At 35.1% G+C, this 18914-nt stretch overlaps 1 protein-coding gene across 5 annotated transcripts in view; it reads right to left on the bottom strand.

The window, feature by feature from the left end:
* MON2 (MON2 homolog, regulator of endosome-to-Golgi trafficking) overlaps nucleotides 1-18914 on the bottom strand; it is a 97959-nt gene that overhangs the window by 62223 nt on the left and 16822 nt on the right. For all 5 annotated transcript variants that reach the window (XM_068400428.1, XM_068400431.1, XM_068400429.1 and 2 more), the window contains exons 3-14: nucleotides 15848-15975; nucleotides 14869-15000; nucleotides 11810-11939; nucleotides 11158-11255; nucleotides 10364-10489; nucleotides 9417-9611; nucleotides 8557-8681; nucleotides 8023-8162; nucleotides 5328-5481; nucleotides 2492-2724; nucleotides 1185-1266; nucleotides 290-471 (exon numbers count right to left, since the gene is read on the bottom strand). In XM_068400428.1, the coding sequence (XP_068256529.1) occupies nucleotides 290-471; nucleotides 1185-1266; nucleotides 2492-2724; nucleotides 5328-5481; nucleotides 8023-8162; nucleotides 8557-8681; nucleotides 9417-9611; nucleotides 10364-10489; nucleotides 11158-11255; nucleotides 11810-11939; nucleotides 14869-15000; nucleotides 15848-15975 (1725 nt within the window). The remainder of the gene's footprint in view (nucleotides 1-289; nucleotides 472-1184; nucleotides 1267-2491; nucleotides 2725-5327; nucleotides 5482-8022; nucleotides 8163-8556; nucleotides 8682-9416; nucleotides 9612-10363; nucleotides 10490-11157; nucleotides 11256-11809; nucleotides 11940-14868; nucleotides 15001-15847; nucleotides 15976-18914) is intronic.

Raw genomic sequence — 18914 nt, 5'->3', positions numbered from 1 at the left:
TACATATCCTAACAGATCTTTAGGATGATAGACAGATCTCCTTAGAACATGAGCTTCTGACATATGCTAAGCGTTCAGGAAGTTTTAGGTTGACTAGAAAGATGCCCAGCAGATGCTGCAAGACTAATCGGTTCTGGAAAGCAGGCAGTCTAGATCCTATCTGAGGATTCTAACATAATTTAGTATAGCCAAATACTACAGTTGCATATCTTTGCAATCACATCCTGAGAAGATTTGGGTTTAGAGGACAATACATGGAAACACAATTAAGGAGAACCTATTTACTTACATTTGCTGGATAGAGCTGCAGTTGTGCTGTTTAATACAGTAAGGGCATAGTGAGGAGGCAAGGATCCTTTGCAAATGGCAGTGATAAAGGCATCTCTTGATGTTACAAGACCCAGTCTTCCACAAAGTGCAGCCATGGTCAATTCTGCTTTTAGAATATTTTCAGTGGCAGCTTCATCAGTGCTGAAAGAGTACACATTGTTTAGTAAGAATTAATTCACGGCACAGAATCGGGCAGCTAACCAAAACTGAAAGCAATGAGAACATATAGTTTAAACCTGTCAACACTACAAATACTGAAGAGCAAGCATAACCAATCAACAAAACCCTTCAGAAACATTTCCTATAAAACTGGTCTTTATTTCTGAATAATTTGGCAAAGGAGACTAGGAGGAGTTACTTAACACTAATTTCAGAAAATGGTGTTTGACAACAAAAGACTCTTTCAAATAGACAATTAAGTTACCAAAGTTATTACCTAGTAAACAGCTTTTCCACTTCAAAGACTGCACAGTACTAACAAGTACTGGCACATTATTTAGTCTGTTATCAACAATAATCAGAACACGGGTAGAACGACTTCAAGGTGTTGAAACATTCAGTCAAAGTAAAAAGGAATAAAAATAATTTAAATAGCTTAAATGCGAGCCTTTGAAAATGTAATTAATTGTTCTATATTGAAATACATTAAAGGTTGATACTAGACTTCTAAAGACTTCTGTGTCATTTACACTTAACAGATCCTCGCTCAGTCTAGCCATCACTAACCCACAAATCTGTCTGCTCAGGTGCCATGAACAGCACTCTCTCATACAACTGTCAACTTGAACCAGTATCAAAAGTCAGTTCAAAATATAGCTGGGAATGTCATCTTTGAGAAATGAAAGACCAAATACCTTGCATCAAGTAGGAGGGATAAAGCAGCCAGAAGACCACACCAACAAGCATTCACCATTTCTTCCCAGACAGCTCTGCTAACTTGAAAAAAATACATATACTTGTTTATAGCAGAAACACAATATTTTACTTAATAACTTTCAATTATATCACAAACAAAAAGCTTGCAACTGCATCTTTTAAAGTGTTTTTATATGTACATTTACACAGACATATATATGCATATACACAAACACACTCACACTAGTACCATTTAAACAGCTGCAGTTAAAGTAACATTGCTAAAGTAAAAAATGTCACCAAGGCAATGCTTATTCTAAATTACATGAAAAAAATCTCACAAGTATATATAACTATTTTTAACCTGTGTAAAAATAAAGATTCAGAAGTGCATAGATGTGAGACAAGAAACTCACTGAAATTTTCCAGCAAAGAAAAAATACTCTCCCCTGGTGTTTATAATTCTCCGTATTTTTTTCATTTCTTTAATTTAATAGGAAAAAAATATAGGTCTAACAGACCTATAATCGTGCCCGTATCGTTTCCACCCCTCCTTCCCTCCCTCGACCACGCCAATGGGCTGGGCCGGGGCTGCCTGCAGCACCACGGAGAGCTCTGTGCTCCCGGGGCGGCTCGGGACAGCGCTGGGGACAATCCCCCTTCCTCGCCCTTCTGCAGTGTCGAGGCCTCGCTACAACCTTCAGTGCTACAGCCTCCGCTTCCTAGTACACAAGCCAAAGCCACTCTTGAGAGCCAGGTGTTTCTGTATATACATATACAGACTCCTCACATGTTGCACAAATACAAGCCTCAGTTCCTATTCTTTCTGTTGTTAAAGTAGTTCTTCCCTAACTACCTCCATCTTATTTAAAATCTCTCCATTAAAACATCTTTTGGCTTGTGACTAGAAATACATTTTTCTTTCAATGTGGTCGTAACTGCCACATTTCTCTCAGTCAGGTTGTCTCTTGTGACCTTGGATTTCAGTGTTAAGCAGAATCAAGGACACAGGAAGGCAAAACAGTGGTTCTGGAGAACAGAATGCCTGTTATCTCTCCCTCACATCCCACATACATACATGTAGAACAGCATTAATACACCAGAAGGAGTCTAAGGCTAAGGTGCTATAGGAGAGAAGTAGTACATCAAGTATTTTTTTAGAGACTACTGCTGTTCCATCACAAAAAAAAAAAAAAAAGCCACTTCACTAGAAGTTTTTATATACAGTTTAGAAACAATAAATTTAAGCAACAAAGCATGAACTATTTCAATCCTGCTTTATGTAAAACTGCTGTATTTTACATACCTAGTTCTTTCTCTGATTGGTCAGATACAGACTGCAAGTCTTGCTGCTCTGAAGACTGTGCTGGTAACGAAGTTGTCTCTGTTGTGGTTTGAATAACTGTTTCTGCCTCTCCCAACTCCCCTTCAATCATGGTAGTGATACCACGGACAAGATCCAGTAAACAGTGAAATGCCACCGACATGGCATAGCCTTCAGGAATCGTAGGTGGCTCTACTTTGTCCAGCATTTCCAAACTAAAAAATTGAAAGCGTGACAAGTTAGTGTATAACACTACCACTGTGATTAAAAACAATAATAAAAAACAAGATTCCAAATGAATGTTAGATACAAACAGGCCCTAAATATCATCCCTGAAGATTTATAGCAACTCCAGAAAATACCCTTTTTGAATAAGTCATTAAGTAAAAGAGTAAATGAGTCACTAAATAAAATAGTAAATGAAATGGTACAAACCCTGAGTACAGTATTTAGATGTGCAAATAAATATTTTTTAAAATTAACACATACAAGCAAGCATCACTGAATGAATTACTCTACTTTTATTATTATTTTACTTAAAGCCACTGCAAAAGAACCCATTCAGAAGAACACAAGTACATAGGAACAACAGAGGAAATAGATCAGAAAGTCATGACAGTGTGCATATAGTTATAACAAATTGAAAACAAGTCAGACGTTCCATTATCGTTATCTGTGAGTCCATATGGCCGGAAAAGCCTGTCATAGCTAGATAATATATGATGAAATATTCATCACCTACATGCATAGGTGAACAATGCAAGTTATTTGTACAAAGAGCAAATGTCTACATGATTCACTGCTGAAAACCATGCAATTAAAACATCACTATGCTGGAACTGCAGCCTCATTGCCACTTTTCTTCATATTTTACCTTAAAAGCACATAAAGAACTGCTGAGTTACAAATCCAACAGGAAACAGACTGTAGCTGCCACAGCAGCAGTGTCTACACAAGGAGAAACAGTTACAAAAACTACCTGCTACCCCAACAACCACTATTTCATCATTTGCTCTACAAACTACTCTTTAAAAGGCTAGGCATTCCAGCTACAATATACCAAAGACACTTTTATACTGTGGTGTCACCACTCTCTCTTCTGCACAAAGGATTTTTCTTCTCCCAAACATGTAACACTTCAGTTACTACCTCTCATTTCTTGAAGATGGCTGCCTTACGATATCTGGGGGCATAGGCAGTATAGGTAAATCAAATGGTCAACATTTCACCCTCTTATCTACAAATAACTGTGTGTGTATATATATATATGGCTTTAATTAAAATTATTAAAGGGTTTTCTAGTAACAATGTACCTGTGACTCACTTTCCAAGATGGGAAAACAAACTACTGAATAAATGAAGTGAGTTGTTACAGTTACATGGGAATGGCCATGAAAAATCTTGAATAGTCTTTGTCTATTCCTCTTAAAAACACTTACTTAAAGAGGAAGACAAGGCATAGTGGTCTGAGAAGAGACAGGCCTACACCGCAAAAATACCTCTGCTAGCTCTGTTCACAGTTCATACCTCCAATTAAATCATAGTGTAAAAGTATAAGATGTGGCCATTGTATGAAAATCTAATGGCAGCAGTAGGAGAGAATCATGCTAGGATGTGACCCAAATCTACAGTTAGAATTAGTCATCTCCTTACATGCAGGGACTACAGATAAAAATACAAGATAGGAGAAAAACTGCTAACAAGACATACTAGCAACAATTCCGTAATCTTACACAGAAGAAAAAAAGAATGCAAAAATTACTCAGGAGGGAATCATGGAGTCACTGGAGGGATCCAAAGGTAAGATACAAGCACGTTCAGGGCAGCACAGGAGACTATGACGGTGGTTGCAATGTTCTTGAGCCAGTTAAGAACAGAAAGTAAGAAAAAAGGAAGAAAAGCAGGAGGTTGTAGTAGCTGGCCAAAGCATGAACTAGCTTTCATCCACTTTTGCTAAAAATTTGCATTTCCTGGGGTCAGGTAACCGAAAATAACATTCATGCCCACTGGTGGAACAAAAATTCAAGTCAACACAGACATGTTGAACTATTGAGATCTGAGGATGAATTTGTCCTTCTGCATCTCAAAGGCAGATAATGGAGTTCCTACCTTCAAAAAGTACTGAGATCCAGGCTATTTGCTGATTTCACTGAGTATTAGTATACCAAAATTTCATGGGCTGTACAAATAATTTCCAATTTAGAAGAGATTGACCCTCAATGGTAATGACCGACATGAAAAAACTGCCACTATTTTGAAAGTAAGGTAGTATTCACAGCTCTAAACTGAGAGCACGGTCTCCATTATATAAAGTCATGACAAAATAATTGGTCATTCTAAGAAGCATTCACAGTCTAACCTTCATATATAGGTCATATACCACGATATCCTGTTCAATAAAAGCTGTAAATAGAGTAAAGCTGGTGTAAGAAAACTATTTTTCACTCCCACTGATGTCCCATTTGCTCAACGCCCCTAATGTCTGCCATTACAGAAACCAGCAAAAGATATTCTAAAATTATTATATACTGCAGTGAGGCCTAAAAGTGAAGAGTTAATACAGCAAAAGTATGGTAGAAAAAAAAATTCCATCAGATGCTAAACCCATAGGGGATATTTGGATCAGAATCCAGAGCATTCAGACAAAACAGCGAAAAATCAGAACAGCTCATGGCACCGACAAGAAGAAAATCCATAACATATCTCAATGCCAGTGAAATGAAGACCCCAATATTCACTAATAAAAAAATCCTTAAACCACCAAGCCGGAAATAAAAATATTTGTTACATACATTTTCAAAAAGATAGAGGTACTTACTAGGTAGCTTTAGCACTGCCTTGTACTGTTACGTTCAGGATAGGTATCCAAGTGCCTCTGTACTCAAAGGCAGGTAATACAGTTGCACCTCCTCCCATTCCAAGCACTCCCGGGTTAGTTTGCACTGAGCCAGTATTCCCTGATGCATTGCTTCCTGTTGAGAAAAACAAAGTGATAAAATTAACCAATCTAATTTTAGTGATCAGCTAACATCCTTTTTCTATATTTAATTTTTAAGTTGAGACACATGGATTAATCTGAGATGCCCTGCTCGATAATAAAAACCACCACCAACACAATAAACTATTTTTGAGCTCCCTCTGCTGTCTAAAACACAATCTTATGTCCAAAGTAATTAGTTTAAAAGGCACAGTTGATTGATGGCAACTGCCTTATTTTCAATCGGAATAAAATGTTTCTGTGAAAGGTATAGTAGCATTCACAACATTCTGTGAACCAACTAAACTTCCATGGTCTCAGTAAAACAACATATATTTTAGTGAAGAGTCACACAGATATTTGAAAGTTAAAGATTATTTGAATAGTTGCATCTAAAACCCAGTAATAGGAAAGAGAGGTTAATCTTTCCAAGAACAAAGATCATCACAAACTTTAAAGATTTCAGAAATGCAAAAGCCACAAGAAGAAACTCAAAGAGAACTGCAATGTTTGAATCTGTTCCATGCCAAGGTAGAAGAAAATAAATCACATCATGGAAGAGCTGACAATGTGCCAACCAACAGCTAGGAGGGAACAAATTTTGCTTCCAATTTAAGAAGCCAAAAAAAAAAGCAGATAAAAACCCAAGGAATTCTGTATATATACACTTCCTACATATAGAAGGAGGTCTATACTTACTAGGAGTAGGTACCACAAGTTCAGACTCTCTCCGTACAATGGGGAGAGAAGAGCAGAGTCGCCAAGAAGGCGATTCACAGCACCTGATACATCAGTATAACAACTGCCATTTTGGTGTGCTCACTTTTAATATGTAGAGAGACTCTATGACTAATTTAGGCAATATGAATACACTCAGAAGCCTATATATATACTTCAACACAGTAAAGCTTAACAGATTGAAACAATGAAACCATACTGCGAAATGGAAATGGTTAACCAAACACCACCACTAACACACACACAGTTACGCTGGTGTCATTTTCTGTGATCCCACTGAGCAGTCAGACATATACAACTATTTTTGTATCAACATAACTCCATAAAGTGGTAAGAAGGCTCACAGTGACACAAAACTTAGGTAGATGCAGCTTTCAACTTCTGAAACAGCTACCACGTTGCAAAACGGAGGCTCAAAAACCAACTACAGGTGTATATGACAGCCTGCTACAACAGGACTATGGTTATAATAAGATGACTCAATTTGAAGATTAGGTTGCATTGATCTGCTCTTTGAGTGTTAGACATGGCCATAGGAGGAAAAGAGGCAGAAAGATAAATGCATGAGAAAGAGACATGAGAAACACTCAGGCAGAAAGAAGTGAAAAGGTAAAGGAGAAAACAAACTGGAACAATAAGCCACAGAAACAGTAACAGCACTAAGGGTATGACCCTGCCACAGTGCTGTTTCACATGAAGGCAACATTTAAGTTTTCAGGAGAATTAACATTTTCAAATGTCTTCTCATATGCTTGTGTTACACAATGAAAAGTGCTTTTCTGATTTACCTTAAGTGGATTAAACTAACCCAGAAATAATACTAATAGAAATGCTCTATCAGCTTCCATACAGACAGCTACTGAACAACAGCTATTGACACAAATTTCTTCACGTTATCAGTGCTAACATCAACTTGGAATTCAGACTTCATGAGTGAGCCCTGGAAGGTGTGAGTCTAAAACCAGACATTTTAATATTTATTAATTTAATAGTAGATATGATAGATAATTATTATACTTTGGTTAACTGTTTATTATCTCTTTTAAGAAGGCATGTCAAAAGATACCCTTAGAAATTATTTTTATGTTGTTTGTTGCTGCAGCCTCTGCTTCCAGAACCATGGGAAGAAGCAGAGAGCCTTAACTCAGATGTAAACATCTGCAAAGGCATTAACAGGAGGACCATTTCTTCTTATAGAAATAAAAATATACCTAGTGGAATGACAAAACCCTGGCTGCAAGAAAAGACAATCAAGTTTAGTTTCAGTAAGTGACTGTTTTCAGCTTACACAAAAAGCAAAGATCACTTGTAAAACACAGATCCATCTTTCTACCTCTTGGCTTCCTCAGTCCCGTTTTGTTCCTGAACATCAAGAAGAATTAGCTATTGCCTCCCAGGAGGAAGCAAACACACACTGTCTTACTACTTCAGTTGCACACTGCCATAAATCACATCTCCGTACAAGGAGACAGAAATCAGACAAAGTCGTTACAGTCAGAAATAATTCCCTTAGAATTTTCCTCAGAAAAGTTGTGACCAAGGAGCTGTAGAAAGAGATACAAATGCAGAAGCACTGCTCTGCTGACTGGGGGCTATGTCTTCCCCACAATACAGGCAGATAAAATCACATGTTGTACCAGACCTGAAAACACTAGTTTGTCTCAGGCTAGCTTTCCACCTCAATGAACATGGAAGTACAGAACTGTATCAAGTCAAATGTATATACTGAATCAAATCAGAATTTATTATTACAAGAAAATGCTGGAAAATTAAAATGATAGTAAGGACAAGGCTTTACCAGTTTGGCTTGGTGTCGCTGATGTGTTCCCTGTGCTTGGTACAAGAAACAGTGACTGGATGAAGGACCCCAGTGCATTCACAATATCACGGAAAACTTTAGTGGAATGTTGCTTCATATCATATGATTGACAAAAGGACCTGTGAAGTATTTCATAAAATGTAATAAATATTTGACAAATTAGGAAATAAAAGTGTATTTTAACAGCAACTCCCCCACCCCCACCCCCCGCCTCCAACTACAGACTAAAAGCACATTTTAACTGCAAATATTTAGGTGAATAATAAACTTTAGTTTTATGTAAATGCTCCGTTGACACTGGTAAGACAGACAGGGTTTGGAATACTCAAATAACTATAATTCAGCCCTTCCTGAATAATAAGCATTGCCTAATGCTTTATAAAAAATTATCTTGAAGAGTTTATTGCATTTAAGTTTCTTAAATATTTATGTTTCAGGAAGCATTTTCCAGCAAAGAAAAATAAAAATATTTCTTAGATTTTATGTAAAAGTGAAACTCAATATATTTAATACCTTAATAGCTGAGGCTGCACACAAAGTCTGTGAATAGATTCTACTGCAACAGCTCTTAGCCACTGTGGTTTGTCTGCATCCAGAAACTTAACCAGCAATGACAGAAAGATTTCACATTCTGTTACCTAGAAGATATAATTTATAGCCATTAGATTCAAAGAAAAAGCCTCCTACAAAATATTTTCTCAAAAAAACTTGTTTCACTTTAGGAGTCCTATCCTAGCAAGTTTTGCACAGGATCTAAAAAAAAAATCCCTTCAATAAGCATTTATTCAAAATTATATAAAAAACATACCTAATAAACATAGTATTTTTTCCAAGCTACACCACATATGCAATTGTATTGAAGGAGTTAAACTCACAGACATTGCAGTGAAGTTCTTACACGTGCTTCAGTAAACAAATGAAATGGAAAAAAATCTTTTTTAGCAAAAATATCTGAAATTTGGGAGGTAAGAACAGCTGAAGATGTGTTTTTTATGCACACTCTGTCAACAGCTTTAGCAATACAAGTCAAAAGCCTCTGAGCCATTATTAACAAGGCACAGCAATCAACATTATCTAATGCCACGCAAACAACGTAAGATCAAAAGGTTCCCAAAACCTTAACTGAAAAGCAGACAAGTACAGAAAAGAAAACAGCTAATCTACTCTGAGAATTTATAGAAGCCCACGCTTAATAAAAGCATACATGTTGAAAACATGTAAACACAAACAGACGTTAAGAGGAAAGAATATTTAGACTTCCCTCAGTATACATCAACCGTTCCCAAGAACTAATTAATACTATTACTGATCTCAGTACTGGCATATACATAGAAAAACAGAATTGCATAAAGAAAATTTGAACATATTCTTACCAGTAAACTGTAAAACTGCTTAATTAAAACAGAAACTACTCTCAGCAAACGCATACAGATGGGAAAGTATGGTTTTTCCACTGGTGCTGGGGAAGATGACGTGCTGGAACCTTGCCTGAATTTGATATTTGGGGAGAATAGCTTTATAACAAGAGGGCATACCCTTTCTTTAAGAAGAAAACTGAATTCCTGATGCTGAAAAAGAAAACAGAACAAATTATAAGCAGATATTATTTAATTGCTACCAGTAGCTCTGATTATGCATCTTATTTACATTTATTGTTATGATCAAGCACTCTGAAGTCATGTAAATCTTGGTATAAATTACACTCTCAGGAAACAAAAAGTAAGAACAGCAGACACCATTGTAAAGCTACCAAGAAGCATGATGAAATGACATGGTCAGGTTCATACCATGCACCTCTCTTCTTGTATTTTGCAAATTGAAATAGGCTGCTAATACATCATTTATTATATATTTAATATTTTTAATTTAGCTGTCTGCTAAAATGTGTTACTGTAGGATCATGGTGCATTTATATGCAGTAGATCCACACAGTTCATATTCATGATTCCTGCTGCTTTGCAAGTGGGGTGAAGTTAATGTTTTTGTAGAAGTAACAATGCCACAAAGTAAGTTACAGAGCTGTCATAAATCATGCAAGATAAGAAAATGCATCTTTGGAGGAGATATAAATGGCAAAACAAAGTGAAACAGAGTACAACACGCTCTACAATATGCACAAACAAAATAAAGTGTATGGAAATAGAAAAAAAGTGGACAAAAAGCACACAGTACTTTTCTATCATAAAAATCTAGCATGTAAAAGCTACCAGTCCTTTCGAAAAGCAGTAGTCATGCTAAATTAAAGAGCAATTAATGAAGTGTAAATTTTACTACACGTGTGAACAAATGTCTTCCTATTTTCCCTCCAAGAACTACTCACTTGTAAAAACACTTGTGGAAAGTCATTGAGGACTGACTCAAGAAGTTCAAGGCCAAATGTCCTGGTCATTTCTGTCATACCCACGAGCCAGTAGGGAGCATCAGCATTAACTAACTGACAAAGATCCTTAAAAAGAAATACAATAACATTTACATTCTCTGCATAGTCCTTTACTGGCGTAAGTTTTCTGAGTCTACAACAAAATCTACACTCTCTCTCTCCCCTTTGTAATGGGTATTTTCCAATTTCAACATAATTTTTCCTCAAATAGTTCCTTTACATGAATTATTAAGCAAAAAACTTTTTAAAAGAAATTTTAAACTTTGCTGGTATTCTTGTAGCAATTGTATTCATTCCTGCCCTCAAAAGTATCTCAAGACCAGTGAATTTGCTACATCAAGAAGATTTTTATTGGTGTGATGAATACAACTATTACTTTCATTATATACTCGACATCAATATACAATACCAAACACAAGAAGCAAGACTGAACTATAATAGCAGTGTTTGGCTCATAGAAAAAAGAATCTCGAATTTAATGCAGACATGTATGCTTAGCTATTATTTAAGATTTACAGTAAAACATTTTCCAAGGTCACTTTGTCTTCATTTTCCAATCATTCCCCTAGGATGCAGCATATCATTGCCAATTACAATAAATGCACATAAGAAAGACCAAGGCTCTGGTTAAGGACCTTGTCAATATGCCAACAGCAAATTTTTGAAATTTCTTACAGAGATGTAGAAGCACCCAATCATAACTGCAATTGTATAAATATATGCTTCCCAACTACCTGAAAAAGCATATATGCATCTTTAGCACATGGCTTCAGCGTACTGACAGATCTTCTGTTACTATTTCCTTGAACAGCAACTGGCTGGTCCATAGTATCTGTATAAAAACAAAAAAATAGTTTTGTGAACAAAGGAGCTGTTGAAAATTAAATACGCATTAAGTGTTCTTACAAAAAGATTCTAGGAAAATGGCCAGGTAATTCTTCTGCAACTTATCATGTCTACAGAAATAAACGCTAGATTGAATACCAAAGATAATTAATACCAAGCACTTCTTTCCAACAAATGTTTTCTTCAAAACTACTATTGCCAGGTATTTCACACTCAGTAATCTAAGTTACCTTCATCTAAAATGACACCCTCACCTCAAATTCCTTCAGAATACTAATCTGAAGACCAGTTCTCACAGCTTGAAAAAAATCTAGCTTTTATGTATTGCTGTATTGACTTGGACTGACACAATGGCTATGGATTTCATCTCTTTTGAATACAAGTAAATGTATAAAAGACAGTAAAAATTAATAAAGTCTCCGATTTTTTTTATAACTTTTATAGACTTTTTACTACTTCTTTATCTGAAGAAAGATAAACATTTGATATGTGTCCAAAAAACAGGCTAATACAAGCAAGCAGAGTAAGAAGTATGCCCACCTTTGTATCGTTCATCTTCAGCAACCACTCTCTCAAATACGACAGTAACTACCTGCCGCACTGTAGCTGCCGCAGTGTTATTTGTGATATTATCTTTTGTGAAGTGCAATCGAAAACAAAGTACAATTGCCTGAAAGGGAAGGAAAAAAAAAAAAAATCACCTTACAACAATATATTTTTATCTTTTAGCTAAGAGTCAAGATAGCCGATTGAGGAATGCTTTCCACTACAGTTTGTCAAAAGGTTGCCTGAAAAAAAATTGGTTTAATCATTTTAAATCTGAAGAACCCGAATAAGTTTTATGGATAATCCCAGCCAAAAACCTCTTTAGTAATCCTCCCCAAAGGTAATCTAGAAGCAGTATTAACTGAAGCATGGTATTATGTGCCAATAAAACTACAATCACCATACGGAGAATACACAGTCATCAACCACATAAACCAACTTGTATGAATATTAATGTCAAAAGAACATTAGGATTATACGGTTAATCACAGAAAGGTCAGTCAACTCTAAAGCTAAAATGCCATTCCTCTCCTACATTAAATCAGAATACTTTCACAACCATATTGCCTCAACTGCTATTATTCCTCTTCAAGGTGCGTATTTTAATGTGTCATTGTGCTGGCAGTGACCTAAATACTGTTTCCCATTGGATTTTGATTTACCTCTAACACATAATTTAATACTTACTTATTCTATAATGAATTTTGAAAAATAACATCTATATGTGTAGTGAAACCTGTATTTCTTGTTCTTTTGTCCTTTATTCTGTGTTCTGGCACTTGCATGAACCTCAACCACACCCAGCCATAGCACTACATGATCTAAGCCATATAAGATTCAGAATTTTCTTTTGCTTCTTTCTTGTAAATGATTTGTGGACTCTGCTCAGATGGTATCCCACATTAGTTTGAAATTTTACAACACAATCATACACCTCTGGACTTCCAGAAGATACTGCAAGATTCTCTAGGTTAATCTAACAACACTGCCTGTATTAAGGGGCTTTTCAAGATGGTTTATCGGTAATTTTCTTAATTTAAATCAGTCAAGCTGAAACATGAATATGCAATATATGTCTGGCTCAAACTGATTTTCTCTAAGAACCTTTCAACATGGAAAAAAAAAAAAAAAAACAAAAACCAACTTTCAGATATTTCTCAAAAGAATCTTGGGGAGGAAAACCCAAATAAACCATTGCACCATTTTACCCATGCCAGGTAATGCTTATACTTGGTTAACTGAGAAACTCTAGCAATTCTAGGCCTTGGACAACACCAAGAAATTTTACAGGATATTGCTCTGTCAGGAATGTTTTTTTCTTAACCTTGTCAGAGCCTGCCCAAATTTGACTACACATTTCTAAATGTACTAGATTTTAACATGCACTGAGGAAATTGTTGGAACTACAGCAGTTAGGTTCTCCAGTAATTGTATTGCGTGAGCATGCTTCTGGTTCAGGATACAAGACAAGAGAAACCCATGCTGGGTAAGACCTTCCCTACTTATTTGACACTGCCGTGCTCACATGGTCTTGTGGTTGGTGTCCAAAAGTAGAAAGTTTCCAGGCATTAGAGAGATGAACAAATAAAGGATGTTGAAAAATGTATTTGGAAGACACACGCAAAAAACATAAGTGAAATAGGATGTAGATACCGAGATACTAAGAATAAGGGGGGGAGAGAGAGAGAGGGTATATGGAGGCAGGGGAGGAAGAATAAATGAGAGAAGTGATAAGAAGCAGGAGGGAAAGGTATGGTGGACTTAAACAGGAACTGTCTCCTCCTAGAGCCTAGATTCAAACTTGATCAAACAACAACACTGCAGGTTGTTAAAGAACGTCTGCTACCCTGTTAATGACTAACAATCCTGCTTTCTAAGGTTATTTCCATTTTCTTCAAAAATCATGCTTCTGCCGAAGAACATAGCACCTCATTTGGAAAATTAGCATTATTTGGAACAAAAGAAACAAGACAGTGCTGAAGAGTCTTTGACATAATTTGACTACTCAAGTCAAAAAAGAACCGCCTGACAAACCATTCAATCCTCAGTAAATTTCTATTCTGCCATTTACAGGTTTTACAAATTTTCCATTATCTTCCGGCCTTCAACAGACCTTTGTAACTTAAGTTTTGTTTTCCTTTTGTGTTTTTCCTTCCTTTGGTTAAGTAGATTAATAATGATTTTAATATGCACACATTTAACCAGCTAGGAAGTTATTTCATTAAAACCAGAAGCAAAAAAAAAAACTGAAAACCTTCTACCAGAATAGAATGCCTTCAAAAATATTCTTCAATTCTACTCTCCCTCTCTCAAAAAAAACCACCCACCACTGATATTAAACCAATACACTGACGTCAGAGCATAATAAAGACAGCAATTTAGAATTATTTGTTCAAAAGCAAAAAAAATTGTTCTTAAGTCAGAGAGAAAAAATTATAAAATGTAATCTAGATGAGGAACTTACTTTAAACAGAACTTCACAATTCACAGATGGGTAACCAACGTTGTTCCTTCAAGGAGAAGCATCTTGTAACTTAAGATTAAAATAGATCTGAATCCTTATTTTTTGTCTTAGTTGAAACATAATATCCAAAATGGTACATGTTTAAAATTACACAATAAAGTTACTTCTGACTGAAAGAGCAATAACTGGACCGCTTCCAAAAGAGATTTAAGGAAGGGTGGCAGGCAGTTGCTTCTAATATTTGCTTTATTAGGGAACTCTTACACTGCGCTATGTGCTCTGATTTCAGTTTGAAAACTTGCATAGGACAAAATTAGCACATAAGAAGGACAGACATTAGCCCAATGTTTTTATTTTAAGTTCCCATTAAGTCAGAAATGTATTATTGTGGAGAAATTAAAAAACAGATTGAAAAGGAAGCTAAAAGAAATTCTGTTTTCAGAGTCTAGATATAAAGACAACAGGGACACAACAGAATCAAAAAAGCCCCCTCCTCTTCCATTATTTCCAAATGCTTCATATGTAAAATTTCTCCCTGTTTTTCCTCTTGGATATTTTAAGTACATAGTTGGCACTAAAAAATTCTTACCTTGGACAGTGCTTCATCATGCACAACTGTATTGGTTGTTAAAAGTACAAGAACTGTCTGAAGTAATTTAAGTTCTTCAAGACTATTTTCCATCAGTTGCCAAAGCATATTAATAATGTTTCCTGCTGCAGCCTACAAAGACATAATTTTTTGCCAACAATTAAGATGTTTACATACTGGTATATCATGTGTGCACATGTAAGAATAGCACTCTCATAAATGCATATAACAACTGAATTTGCCTGTTTGTCTGTGCCATAGGACTACATTGAGAACATAATGCCAATTTCATTGTCACAAGCTTCCCAAAATATTTTTAAAGAATTCATGGCAGAAAACTATAATGCATAGTCCAAATTAAGTGCACACTTAATTTTCTACTTGGAAATATAGAAGAGACAGTACAAAGACATTCTACCCTCAAAAAACATTCATATCAGAGAAAAAACTGTGTAATTTTACATTATGCAAGCACAACTGAAGGTATATTTTAAGAGTATTATTTTCACCAGCTTCTTAACACGCTATATATGCAGTACCATAACATATCATGACATTTACAGTTACAGGAAATGTGCATCCATTTTATCTTATTCTTAAAAGTAACATAATAAAAACATAATACATAATGATACCACACAGAATAAATTTTGTGGATGACACCTTAAGAATTATATTTATCAAGGACCATTACATGCTCTGTTCCTGCACTATAAGAATGCAAACTAGATGAGCTGTTTTGAATTCTCATGAACTTTCTTCTAGAAGTTACTGATGTTTCCTCAATTCTTTTTTTCTTTTTTTTTCATGGTCAAAAAGGTGTTCTTTTCAATTTTTTAAACAGATCTGAGTAAAATATTTTGCAGACTGTGTTCATTATAATGTAAACAGCCTCCTAAAAAAAAGCATTCACCTTCAGTTTGAGGCTTGTATTTCTCACACTGAAATATTTATGTATTTATATAAAGACTGATCTTACCTCTGAAACAACTTCATGGGACATGAGCCTCTGTATGGCTGCTAGGCACAGCTGAGTGATCTTTGGTTCCTTTGTTCCACAACCCATGAGAAAAGGCTGAACTACCTCTGAGCTGTTCTCTTTCAATGCTTTCAAAAAGAGGTATGGAAGCAGTCAATGTTTAATACTTTGAAGAATACAACAGAAAATTTGTTAATCATACCTATTAATAAAAAGCAATCTCCAGTCTTGGAAATTTGGGATTTAGTCTTGCACGACAGGAAAAAGCCAAGTGAAGACAAAAAGGGCAGCTTTTAAAATGAAGCTTCGTCAGGAGAAAACACAAGTTTCATTAACTACCTTTTTTTTTTTTTTTTTAGGAGAAAAAACTTCACAATGAATACAACATTCCACACTGGCATTTTAAAAAGTTTCTCCCTGTAAAAGTAATTCTAGAAATCCAAGATAAACTTCATAAAACTAAAAAGGAAGAAAGTATTTCTGAAAATTGAAAGCAAAGCATGACTCTGACCAATGAGTGCTTTTCTGTTTGCAGGCGTGGTTGTTGATTCATGCGAACTTTTAAGATTTTATCTGCTCATCACCATTTCAGTTATTAAAAATTTCCTCACAGTTGAAAGTTCAGTGTGTGTTCTTACACTGCATGTCATACACCGTATTTTAGTCTATGTGTAATAAGAGAAATGTGTTCATGGAAAAGTTTCACACACACTTTTAGAGCATAGATCTTACCACAAACAAAAAATACATTCTCACACAAAAACGCAAACATGATCTACTTTATTTTTTTCTATTGAGCAATTTGAAGTTGGCTCTCAAGAGGTTTTATTATAAAGTATCACTACAACTAATTTGGAAAAAAAAATGAAACATCAAGGTAAAAGCTACAAAAATATATTTTAGTAATACTTTTCAACTGAAGCACTAACATGACTAACAAGTTTCTATTAAAAGACTAGGCTAGTATAAATTATAGATGCCAGCTTTCTATACAGCAATAGTTGGTATTAACACATATACAGCAAATAGTTTTGTCAGCCTCTTCAGAGCCAGTACAGGCTCTATGGCCATTTGACAGAGGTTGATGTTGCACCAAATGCCTAATCAAAAACAATTAAAATGTCAGCATAACTGTGAACAAATACATAGGTTCACTGCCTTTTTAACAATATGCTTGGATTTCAATAGGTTTTTTTAACTTAACTATGAAGCAAATAAACCTGTTTTTAAAAAGTACAGTATAAACCACATCCACCAATGCCATTCTCTTATGAAACACTCCATGATTTTCAAATTAAAAACAAAACATTGGTTTCTTCTTAAAAAATGGAAGTTTGTTCCCAATTAAGACATGTAATTTAGGCATCTAATTGTGAGTGTCTACATGTGAGCTAGATGTCTAAGCTGCCTTTATAGTCTATGAACACCTAAACAAAACAGAGCCTAGAGAGATCACTCTAACACGGGCACAAATGTTTCTTAACTAAATTTCTGAATTACCATTCAATTCTAGCCATCATGCAGAAAGAAGAAAGCAAAATTTTTAAAAAGATACCACAAAACATTTATCCTTCATACTCATGATAAAGTTCTTAATGGCAAAAATGGCATGAGTGTTCATAAATAACAAGACAAAGAAAAATTTAAACCTTTTATAGTATTTTTCCTATAATCAATTAAAAATAATAATCTCATAACAGGATCTATACAAGGATTTTTACTTTATGAAGCTGAAAAATTAATGTTTCGTAGATTGGGTTTGGTACTGATCATTATATTAGATTCAGTCTTAAAACACACAAAAATTTTCTGATATCCAGGTCTGCTTCCATTGCTACCGAAATTATGTAAGAATATATTAAAAAAAAGAAATTTATCATAATGAACTGCATCAAAAAAGAAGTTTTGGGAAAGTAAAACTTACTCCTTTATTCCATCAGCAAGATTATAATTCTAAGTTTTTAAAAGAACTTCTAAAACAATAGTATGAACTGCACATCTCAAAGCCACATGGAAATAATTTCTCACATATATCTCCTGCGATATAAAGCACAAGCTGACTTCTCTTTTGGAATTACTCAAATCCTCATAAATAAATTATAAAGCATATACAGACTGCCAAGAATGAAGTCTTTGAAACTGCTCAACTTAACTTTTCCAAGAGAAAGAAAGAAGTTAGATCAATGACCTCAGAGTCCTGGCAAGTTAAACATACCTTGCCAGACATAACATTACCTCTGTGTATTTGTCATTCTAAGATTACATCTATTTTCCTAATAATTACAATCCTACACAGTGTAATGCTTCAAGAAAACATCCTGTCAGCTTATTGAAAACAATCTGATACAGTTGTTCTCATCTATTTTAGTGAGATGTTTAGTTTACACCAAAACATAAAGAAAAATCATATCCTGATCAAAATATTTATTTGGATTACTAGAATGTCTAGTAGATGTTCCTAAATCATCTAGCAGTCAAAAAGTACCTACTTCACTAGATTTCACAATTACAGTAGCCTTCTGCAGCTTTCTTATTACTAAAGTGTACATACAATCTTCCTCAAAAAAAATTTTAAATAGCAGACAGGAGACAATGGAGATTGTGACATTAACTTATCTACAAAATTAGGTTACAACTGATACCTCAAAAAATACAAAAGTCCATAAAGGATTTGGACTGTTTAGTGGCATTATGTTTAAACTGTGGAACGTTAGCATAATGTGCAGGCAAAGTATATGTTCCCCTCCATTCTGCAGTTTCTTACTGGGAAAAAAGTTATTATCCTATTAGCAAAGATTAACTAATCACAATAACTTTTAGGACCTGCTGGTTTTCCAAACCCCGTAACAACAAATCTGCACAGTTTTTTTGATGAACGAAATAAATACTGACTACATTCTAGTTTAAATCTTCCAAAGGACAAGTATTTACAAAATTTGACCAACTACCAGAAAGTGTTCCCTCTAAAAAGATAAGAGTAAAGACTGCCTATCCATGGCCAAAATCAATGACCTTTCACATCTCTTCACTTTGAAATGAAGATTAAAAAAACAAAGAATTTTGCAGG

Source organism: Nyctibius grandis, chromosome 5, assembly GCF_013368605.1.
Source record: "Nyctibius grandis isolate bNycGra1 chromosome 5, bNycGra1.pri, whole genome shotgun sequence".
NCBI classification, from domain to species: domain Eukaryota; kingdom Metazoa; phylum Chordata; class Aves; order Nyctibiiformes; family Nyctibiidae; genus Nyctibius; species Nyctibius grandis.
The sequence above is the reverse complement of the archived record's forward strand: the minus strand, read 5'-3'. Positions and strand labels throughout refer to the sequence as shown.